Source organism: Medicago truncatula, chromosome 4, assembly GCF_003473485.1.
Source record: "Medicago truncatula cultivar Jemalong A17 chromosome 4, MtrunA17r5.0-ANR, whole genome shotgun sequence".
Lineage (NCBI taxonomy): Eukaryota > Viridiplantae > Streptophyta > Magnoliopsida > Fabales > Fabaceae > Medicago > Medicago truncatula.
In genome coordinates, this window is record NC_053045.1 from 45,119,534 (window position 1) to 45,129,595 (window position 10,062).

The 10,062-nt window shown below is 36.7% G+C and overlaps 2 protein-coding genes across 2 annotated transcripts; one reads left to right on the forward strand and one right to left on the reverse strand.

The window, feature by feature from the left end:
- Nucleotides 1–145: 145 nt before the first annotated feature.
- On the forward strand, nucleotides 146–4,595 carry LOC11406222 (5-oxoprolinase). The gene is made up of 2 exons (XM_003608369.4): nucleotides 146–300; nucleotides 525–4,595. Exon 2 carries the CDS (start codon nucleotides 555–557, stop codon nucleotides 4,353–4,355), a length of 3,801 nt encoding a protein of 1,266 aa, XP_003608417.1. The 5' UTR covers nucleotides 146–300; nucleotides 525–554; the 3' UTR covers nucleotides 4,356–4,595.
- A 1,401-nt stretch (nucleotides 4,596–5,996) lies between these two features.
- LOC11409285 (uncharacterized) lies at nucleotides 5,997–8,046 on the reverse strand. Its single transcript, XM_003608368.4, has one exon. It carries the CDS (start codon nucleotides 7,408–7,410, stop codon nucleotides 6,241–6,243), a length of 1,170 nt encoding a protein of 389 aa, XP_003608416.1. The 5' UTR covers nucleotides 7,411–8,046; the 3' UTR covers nucleotides 5,997–6,240.
- Nucleotides 8,047–10,062: the final 2,016 nt, after the last annotated feature.

Consider the following 10,062-nt stretch of genomic DNA (forward strand, 5'->3'; position numbering starts at 1 on the left):
TAAACAAGCTTATGCTTAACAAATAGAATTTTGATTAACTTAGAAAATTAAGTAGACGCAAATGAATATAATTTTTGAAAATTGAGGAAAAAAATAATAGAGATTTATAAATGGAGAACCAAAAGACAAAATAGAGGTAGTAATATTTAACTATTTTTTAGCCAGAAAAACACAAATTAAATTCTCTAAATTGACAACAAAATCAGACAGACACACAGATTAGTAAAGAGAAGTGAGCAACTACGACTCCACAAATTTAAGCATCATCAGCAACTGCTTAATTTCATCTTTTCATACCCTGTAAGTCCTTCTTCCGATTCATTTTCATTTCTCTGTTTTCATTCTATCGAATTAAATCAATATGAAATTTTTGTTCTTGTTAGATTAGATGAATCTATAATCTGTTACAACAACTTCATGCAGTTTTTAAGGAAATCTAATCCTTCAATATAATTTTTTGTCTATAGTTTTCTGTTGTCAATTCTACTTTTGATGATTGGTTTGTAATGTACATGACATTGCAGGGCCTTATAATTGTACTCTAATAGGATAGGATGGGTAGTGTTACTGAAGGGAAGTTAAGGTTTTGTATCGACAGAGGCGGTACCTTTACTGATGTTTATGCTGAAATCCCGGGTCATCGGAATGGGAGAGTTCTGAAGCTTTTGTCAGTTGATCCTTTGAACTATGATGATGCACCCGTGGAAGGGATACGGAGGATTCTGGAAGAGTTTACGGGTGAGAAAATTCCACGCAGCTCGAAAATACCTACTGAGAAGATTGAGTGGATAAGGATGGGTACAACTGTGGCAACCAATGCGCTACTAGAGCGTAAGGGAGAAAGAATTGCTGTGTGTGTGACTCGAGGCTTTCGTGATTTGCTTCAGATTGGTAACCAGGCTCGTCCCAGTATATTTGATCTTACTGTTTCAAAGCCTTCGAATCTTTATGAAGAGGTTGTTGAGGTGGAAGAGAGAGTTGAACTTGTTCAGGATAAGGAAGAGGAAGAAAGTCAGAGTGCTTCTTTGCCAATTGTTAAAGGTATTTCGGGAGAGCTTGTTAAGATTGTAAAGCCTCTCAATGAGGAAGCTTTGAAGCCTGTACTGAAAAATTTACTGGAGAAAGGAATTAGTTGTCTGGCCGTTGTTTTGATGCATTCATACACTTATCCGCAGCATGAACAACAGGTGGAGAGGTTAGCTTTGAGTCTGGGATTTAAACATGTTTCGATATCATCTGCTTTGTCTCCCATGGTTCGTGCTGTTCCTCGTGGTCTAACAGCTAGTGTGGATGCTTATTTGACCCCAGTTATTAAAGATTACCTGTCAGGATTCATTTCCAAATTTGAAGAGGGACTTAGCAAGTTGAATGTTTTGTTTATGCAATCAGATGGAGGACTTGCGCCAGAGAGTACTTTCTCGGGGCACAAAGCAATTCTGTCTGGCCCTGCTGGTGGAGTTGTTGGTTACTCGCAAACTCTTTTTGGTCTTGAAACAGAAAAGCCGTTGATCGGGTTTGATATGGGAGGTACATCCACAGATGTGAGTCGATATGCTGGAAGTTATGAGCAAGTGCTGGAAACCCAAATTGCTGGTGCCATAATTCAAGCACCTCAGCTTGACATAAACACTGTGGCTGCTGGAGGTGGTTCAAAGTTGAAGTTCCAGTTCGGTGCTTTTCAAGTTGGACCAGAATCAGTTGGAGCACACCCAGGTCCGGTATGTTATCGAAAAGGTGGAGAGTTGGCAATTACAGATGCCAATCTTGTTCTCGGTTATGTCATTCCTGATTATTTCCCATCCATATTTGGCCCAAATGAGGACCAGCCTCTTGATGTCAAGTCAACAAGAGAACAATTTGAGAAGCTTGCTGGTAATATAAATGCTTATCGAAAGAATCAGGATCCGTCTGCAAAAGACATGACGGTTGAAGAGATTGCACTTGGCTTTGTGGATGTTGCTAATGAGACAATGTGTCGTCCAATAAGGCAGTTGACTGAAATGAAGGGCCATGAGACAAAGAATCATGCACTTGCTTGCTTTGGAGGTGCTGGACCTCAACATGCTTGTGCTATAGCCAGGTCTCTAGGTATGAAAGAAGTGCTTATTCACAAATTTTGTGGGATTTTAAGCGCTTATGGAATGGGATTGGCAAATGTTGTAGAAGAGGCGCAGGAGCCTTATGCTGCGGTTTATGGAACTGAATCTACTCTTGAGGCTTCACAACGAGAAGCTCTGTTACTGAAACAAGTTAAGCAGAAGTTACAAAGTCAAGGATTTAAGGAGGAAAATATTTCAACAGACACATATTTAAACTTGAGATATGAAGGCACAGACACTGCCATCATGGTCAAAAGGAAAATAGTTAAAGATGAAATTCCATTTGACTATGCTACCGAGTTTGTGAGCCTGTTTCAGCAGGAGTACGGTTTTAAACTCCAGAACAGAAATATTGTGATTTGTGATGTTAGAGTTCGTGGTATAGGAGTTACCAATATATTGAGACCACAAGCCATAGAACCTGCCTCTGGGAGTCCTATAATTGAAGACTACTATAAGGTTTACTTTGGAAATGGTTGGCAGGAAACACCTCTCTATAAGCTTGAAAAGCTGGGGTATGGACATACAATGTCTGGCCCAGCAATCGTCATGAACGGTAATAGCACTGTGATTGTAGAACCCAACTGTAGAGCCATTATAACCAAATATGGAAACATCAAAATTGAAATTGATTCACCTTTAAGCAGCATTAAAATATCAGATAAAGTTGCAGATGTTGTACAACTCTCTATTTTCAATCACAGGTTTATGGGTATAGCCGAGCAGATGGGAAGGACTTTGCAAAGAACTTCAATTTCGACAAATATCAAAGAACGGCTTGATTTTTCTTGTGCTCTATTTGATCCTAACGGGGGCCTAGTTGCAAATGCACCTCACGTTCCTGTCCATCTAGGAGCAATGTCTAGTACAGTTCGTTGGCAACTCAATTACTGGAATGACAATTTGAATGAAGGAGATGTTTTGGTTACTAACCATCCTTCAGCCGGAGGTAGCCATCTTCCTGATATAACTGTTGTTACACCTGTTTTTTTTAATGGGAAGTTGGTATTTTTTGTTGCAAATAGAGGCCATCATGCAGAGATAGGGGGTATTACTCCTGGAAGCATGCCTCCATTTTCAAAGTCCATATTAGAGGAAGGAGCTGCCATTAAGGCATTTAAGCTTGTTGAAAAAGGTGTCTTTCAGGAAGAGGGGATTGTTAAACTTTTACAGTTCCCAAGCTCCGATGACCGTGGAACTAAGATCCGAGGAACTCGCAGGATTCAGGATAACCTATCTGATTTGCAAGCACAAGTAGCAGCAAATCAAAGAGGAATTTGTCTAGTCCTAGAGCTTATTGAACAATATGGACTGGAAACTGTTCAAGCTTACATGAATTATGTACAGATGAATGCAGAAGGAGCAGTAAGAGAGATGCTGAAGTCAGTTGGTCGTAGAATTTCATCTGAGTCAAATGAAAACTTTGTGACAATTGAAGAAGAGGACTACATGGATGATGGATCTGTTATTCATTTGAAACTGAGCATTGACTCTAACAAAGGAGAAGCAATTTTTGATTTTGGTGGGACAAGTGCAGAAGTTTATGGTAATTGGAATGCACCAGAAGCTGTAACAGCTGCAGCTGTCATTTACTGCATTCGCTGTTTAGTGGATGTTGATATTCCTCTCAATCAAGGCTGTTTGGCTCCAGTGAAGATTCATATTCCAGAAGGCTCATTTCTTTCTCCTAGTGATAGTGCAGCTGTAGTAGGAGGCAATGTCCTTACATCTCAGAGAATCACCGATGTTGTATTTACTGCATTTCAGGCTTGTGCTTGTTCGCAAGGTTGTATGAATAATCTTACATTTGGAGATGATACTTTTGGGTACTATGAAACCATTGGAGGTGGAAGTGGGGCTGGTCCTACATGGGAAGGAACTAGTGGGGTACAGTGCCACATGACAAATACAAGAATGACTGATCCAGAGATATTTGAACAAAGATATCCAGTGATTCTGCACAGGTTTGGACTTAGAACGAACAGCGGGGGAGATGGATTTCACAGAGGTGGTGATGGGCTTGTCAGGGAAATAGAGTTTAGGCGCCCAGTTACCGTTAGCATTCTTTCCGAGAGACGTGTCCATGCACCAAGAGGGCTGAAGGGAGGGAACGACGGTGCACGTGGTGCTAATTACATTCTAAAGAAAGATAAGCGAAAGGTTTATCTTGGTGGTAAGAATTCTGTTGAGGTGCTTCCTGGCGAAACTCTTCAGATTTTGACTCCTGGGGGTGGTGGATGGGGCTCTCCAGTGTAAGGTTTCTTTCTTTTGGATGAGAAAAGTAAATAAAACAGCTTCATGTTTGGTGCTTTACCGATGTGTTGTCATAACTCATAAGTGTGCTGTTATGAAGAAATGCATTACACACATTTTGATGGTAATCAATAAAATTTAAATAATGACATTTCTGTCTCAATTTATTTGTTCAATTATTTTCAGAAATCTCCACCTTAATTTGAGCATGATATGGGCTATGAATATTGTCCTTCAAGGAAATGTTTTTACAAAGGGATAATATTATATTATCATTCCTATTCTCACCGTTACCATAGTTATCACCTGGTTATCTATTGATAAATGAGAAATTTTTAAGGTTACCATGATGTCTATCATATTCGGAGTTAAAAGTGTAGGTAACAATTACTGATGTACAAAAAGATCTACCACCGAGTCGCTGACTACTGTGCTATATTCAGATCTCAAATCTTAATTAAATTAGACATTTTTCTCTGCATTGATTCATGAGAATAACAAGTGTGTGTAATAGCAGAAAAAGAATAGCAAAGAAAACACAATCCATTCTTTTGTATCATAACCTATGAAGCACGGATATGGACACGGACACCGGACACGACACAGACACGGCTAATAATTTGAAAAAATGACATAATTTAGTGTAATTACAAGTGTAGTGTCGGGTCCGACACCGGGACACGTCTAATCCGAGAAGTGTCCGTGCTTCATAGATCATAACAATTGCATCGTTACTATAGTTAGCATTGTGAAAACATGTACAAATAGGTTACCTTAATGGCTTACTCAGTTCTTCCTAGACACAAATTCAAAAACTAGAAACAGATGAAATTAGCAAATAGAAAAGCTAAGAGTGTAAATACTACAGAGCATATCACAGCAACACATTATAGGCTAATCCATTCTGTATGCACGACAATCCAGATGATATATACATTTGTATTGTCTAATCTGATGGTGCTCTACACTATACTTGCTAGTAGTTATTTTGTACATAAATCATTCACTATTAAAGTTGGTGTTTATTTTGTTTGGTTCTGTTATTTTCTTCTTGAGTGTTGTGTCGTGTGGCTTCACTCTGTTGTAAGTGTAGAATGTATTCGTACTATAAGGCTTTATATCTTTTATTTGTCTGGGTGCATTATTAATGCCTGTGTTTGAAGGATGCGGGTCTCCTGCAGTCTCAAAAACACAGCATTTACACAATCAAGATATCTAACTGTGTATAATTCAACATCAATAATATAAATTCAAAAGTACAAGAAATAGTGCCAAACTGGCAAGTAGAAAGAAAAAAATACATAGGTTTTTTACACCGTATCATAACCTCTTACAATTTCATCACACACAACGCAATGTCTATTGCATGCATTTGGCTGATCACATATTGCAACTTGGAAACATGTGTTTAAGGGCTAGAGGTTGAAAGTGGAGGGGAGAGAAATGTGATAATACATTATCATTCCTATTCTCATATCTCTTAGTTATCACGTGGTTATCTATTGATCAATGAGAAATTTTTAAGGTTCCCATGACAATCATATTCAGATCTCAAATCTTAATTAAATTAGACATTTTTCTTTTTTGCATTAATTCATGAGAATAACAAGTGTGTATAATAGCAGAAAAAGAACTGCAAAGAACTAGATGAAACACAATCCGTTCATTTATATCACCACATCATTGTTACAGTTAGCATTGTGAAAACATATACAAGTCGGTACAGGTCAGTTACATAGATTGCATACTCAGTTCTCTCTAGACACAAATTCAAAAACTAGAAACGGATAAAACCATAAAATAGAAAAGCCAAGAGTGTAAGTACTACAGAGCATATTACATCAACACATAATAGGCTAGCACTAATCAAGTGGCATGTATGCTTCATTCAGCCCCACCATTGGTGTACTGCAACACCCTCATCCCTCAGCCTTCCGTACAAATCCAAGCACTGCCAATATGCTCTACCACTCTTCTTTCTCGTCCCAGTCTGCCACCATTGATTGTTACATTGGAGGAACAATTCATCGACTAAGCAAATTGTCTTTTTCCGCATCATTTCCTCCACCACATCTGCTTCAGCCTTCATCACAACATACTCATCCGCCTTAACATGCTTAGATAACCAAGCAGAAACATCAGTTTGAGGCACATTCGGTTCTTCCGGTGCTACCTGTAGATTGTGGATTTCAAATTTTGTACTCTTCTTTGGATAGTTTCTCTCAAACCATTCAACTGCTGCTTTGTTTTCGTCACGCAAACCCACACCAACAAAGACTCTTCGCTTGTAACCGTCTAGAGAATCACCCAACAACTCAGGCAGGTACTTGATCTTCAAGTTCTTGTTTGATTTGGCAGAATCCTGTCTTGGTGGCTCAAGGAGCGCATCTTCGAGACCCTCTAAAGCCGTTGTCTTGGCCACTGTTGCAAACTGACAAAGCCTCTTCCTTGGTGTAGAATCTACCAAATTATTTTCGACACCAATTTTCCTCAATGCAACAAAAATAGAATCATAACGCCTAAGATACACAACTTTATAATTAGATTGTTTTCTAAAGCCAGCATTTGACGAGTCATCAAGGCTCAAAGGAAAAGCTACAATGCCATCAATTTTCAGAACAGGATCAACCAAAACAGCATCTTCAAAGCTTGGTGCGAACGCAAAATCATAAGACTCATCATGCCTAACAACATCAACCTCGCTATTCCAATTCAACAAAGAATCACCACCTTCAAACCCACGCGGAGGGCTCATAATAAGAGCCTTATCCTCCTTTTTAAGAAGACCCTCATCACCCAAATCATGAAGAATGGAATTCAAAACCTCAACATTGATGGAAACAAAAGTTGAAGTTGAAGCATTAACAACAATAGCATCAAATCCAGAAACAACTAACCCTTTTAAAAAAGACCCCAAGAAAGGAAATGCAACAAAAAACAAAGCCAAAAACAAAGAACGCGACGCAATACGTAAAAACCGTGTATCAGGAACCTTAATCACCAAGAAAGCATCAGAAGTTAAACCAACCCTACCACCTTGCAAATGTTGCTTACCCATTACGTTAATCTAAAAAATGAAGATGACCCAGATGCAGAAAAGAGAAAATGAATACGAAAATGAAGAAAAAACCGGAAAAAGTGAGAACTTTAGCGAGTGCAGAACCTTGCAGCGGTGTGGTTTCCACCCACAAGAGCCACATGTGAACTTTGTTTTCCAAAAGAAAGAAGCATCAACTGTTTCATCCTCTCAACCTCCATTGTTTTTTCTCGTTTTGTTGTTCAGAACAGCGTCGTTTTCGTTGCTTCACCCGGTTGTTGCTGCCATGAAACACCGCACGGCACCACAGGAAGGGGAAGAAGAAACTGAACGCTGTTCTTTCAGAGGAAGAGAGGATGATGAGACATTGATTGATGCGTGTATGGCTTTGTGTTTGGATGATGAGAATGAATGTGAATGATTTGAAAAATGGAATGAATGAGAATTTATTAAGGGAAAGATAAAAATGGTTGTTCTTAATTTAGGTGTTGGGTTGGGTTTGATTTTGGTGCGCGTAAGAACTGTGTTGCTGTGATGGAACTTTGTTTAGTTTTGGTTAAATTTAGGATTTTTTTTTCATGTTGGATAAGTTGTTTCATTCATTGCAATTTGGAATTGGGTTGTTTTTTTGGCTGACTCAAATTTCCTTGTATTTTTACAGGGAAAATCCGTTTTGATCCCTTACAAGGTAGTCCCACGAAAATAATATCTAAATTGATCTCTTATATTTTTGGCTTAATTACCTTTTGATCCTCTAACTATTCAGTTGATATCAGATTAATCCTCTAGTTAAAAATTGATTTATTTCGGTCCTCTAAGTTTTTCACTGTTACTACATTTAGTCCTTTCTGTTAGTTTTATTCAAATAAACGTTAGGGTTTGTGTTATGTGGATACCTGACCTCCTGTTTCACACATACATATGAACCATAAAAGTTACCAATAATATCAGCCACTATTTAATCATAATACCTTAACAAAGAATATGACCAAAATGATACTAATAAATAAAGTTAGAGGACCCACATAACACAAATCCTAACGTTTATTTGAATAAAACTAACAGAAAAGATTAAATGTAGTAACGATGAAAAACTTAGAGAACCGAAATAAATCAATTTTTAGTTAGAGGACTAATCTGATATCAATTAAATAGTTAGAGAACAAAAAAGGTAATTTAGCCATATTTTTATTCGGTGGACAAATTAATCTTGATTTATTGTAACAAATGGCGTAGTTTGTCATCCGTATGAGAAAATATCCAAAGCTAATACAATTTGAGTATTATTTTTGTCGTGATCTAAATTGGGTCAAAAATAAATTTTGGGCTATAATTTACAATGTGTGATAGGGGAATGAAACAAATTAGTCCCCGACTATAATAAAACTTGAAATAGTTTATGACATTTATATATTGAAGATAAATTACTCAATTATAATGAGTCAAAGATTAATTTATCCTTAATATGTATATGTCAAAGACTATTTAAGTTTTTTTTTTTTCTGAAAGATATTTAAGTTTTTTTTGAAAAGACTAAAATGAGATATATATTACCACAACACAGGCCTTCCGAGTTCAAGATGAGTCAAGGAAGTAAAACCTAAAAGAGAAAACACCGTATATACAAAAATTACAAAACAAAGGCCATCACCAGAAAACAACTAGAACTAACCACTGAAGTTAGCTTATGTCTAGAATAGAAAACGGACTTAGCCATCAACCATGATAATTAAAGGGAAGAGTTATAAACTTCACCTTTAACCAATTGAAAGTTAGCAACTTAATCCTATCCACCACTTGAATAATAGTGCTATCTAATGCCTTAAAAATCCTACTATTTCTTTTCTTTCAAATTTTCCAAACTGTTGCAAACCAGATAACCTGTAAAATAGAGTGCCTCGATTTAGAGACGCCAACTAGGTATTGAAACTGATTAAAATATTTAAGTTTTATTTATGTTAGGTGCTAAATTGATTTCCAAGAAAATTGTGATCGAATCTTTACTCTTAAATTGATTGATAAGGTTGTTCTTGATATTCCAATGTGTCATACGAAACTCTATATAAATATATTTCTTTGGGTACAATATTTGTATAAATATTAAACTATATAAATATATTTTTTTTGTTACAATATTTGTATAAATATTAAAAATAGTTGAAATATATAAAAGGTCTTAGTCTCATCAGTAGAATCGTGTCTTTTACAAACATCACAAACTCAACCTAGAGTCTGGACATAAGACATATGATCTATTTTTCTCACATGTTTTACTTTTAAAAGTTCATTCCTAATGATGTGGCAAATGCATTCTTGTGTAAGTAAAATAATCAAAATTGTCCTCGTGAGCTTAGTTCAATTGGTAAAGACAATACATAATATATGTAAAGCCCGTGGTTCGAGCTTCAGACACCAAAAAAAAATAAAAAATAAAAATTGAACTATAATTTAAAATGCGTGATATTGCAAAATGGAACAAATTAGTCACCGACTATAATTAAACTCGAAATAGTCCACGACTTTACATATTGAAGATAAATTAATCTCTCTATTCAAATGAGCCAAAGATTAATTTATCTTGAATATGTAAATGTTAAGGACTACTTTAGGTTTTATTTAGGCTTAAATGATCTTTTGGTCCCTTAACTATTTAATTGGTATCGTTTTGGTCCC

Bases quoted from the DNA above. Each gene is read 5' to 3' on its own strand.
- LOC11406222 (XM_003608369.4), top strand. From the start codon at position 555: ATGGGTAGTGTTACTGAAGGGAAGTTAAGGTTTTGTATCGACAGAGGC.
- LOC11409285 (XM_003608368.4), bottom strand. From the start codon at position 7,410: ATGGGTAAGCAACATTTGCAAGGTGGTAGGGTTGGTTTAACTTCTGAT.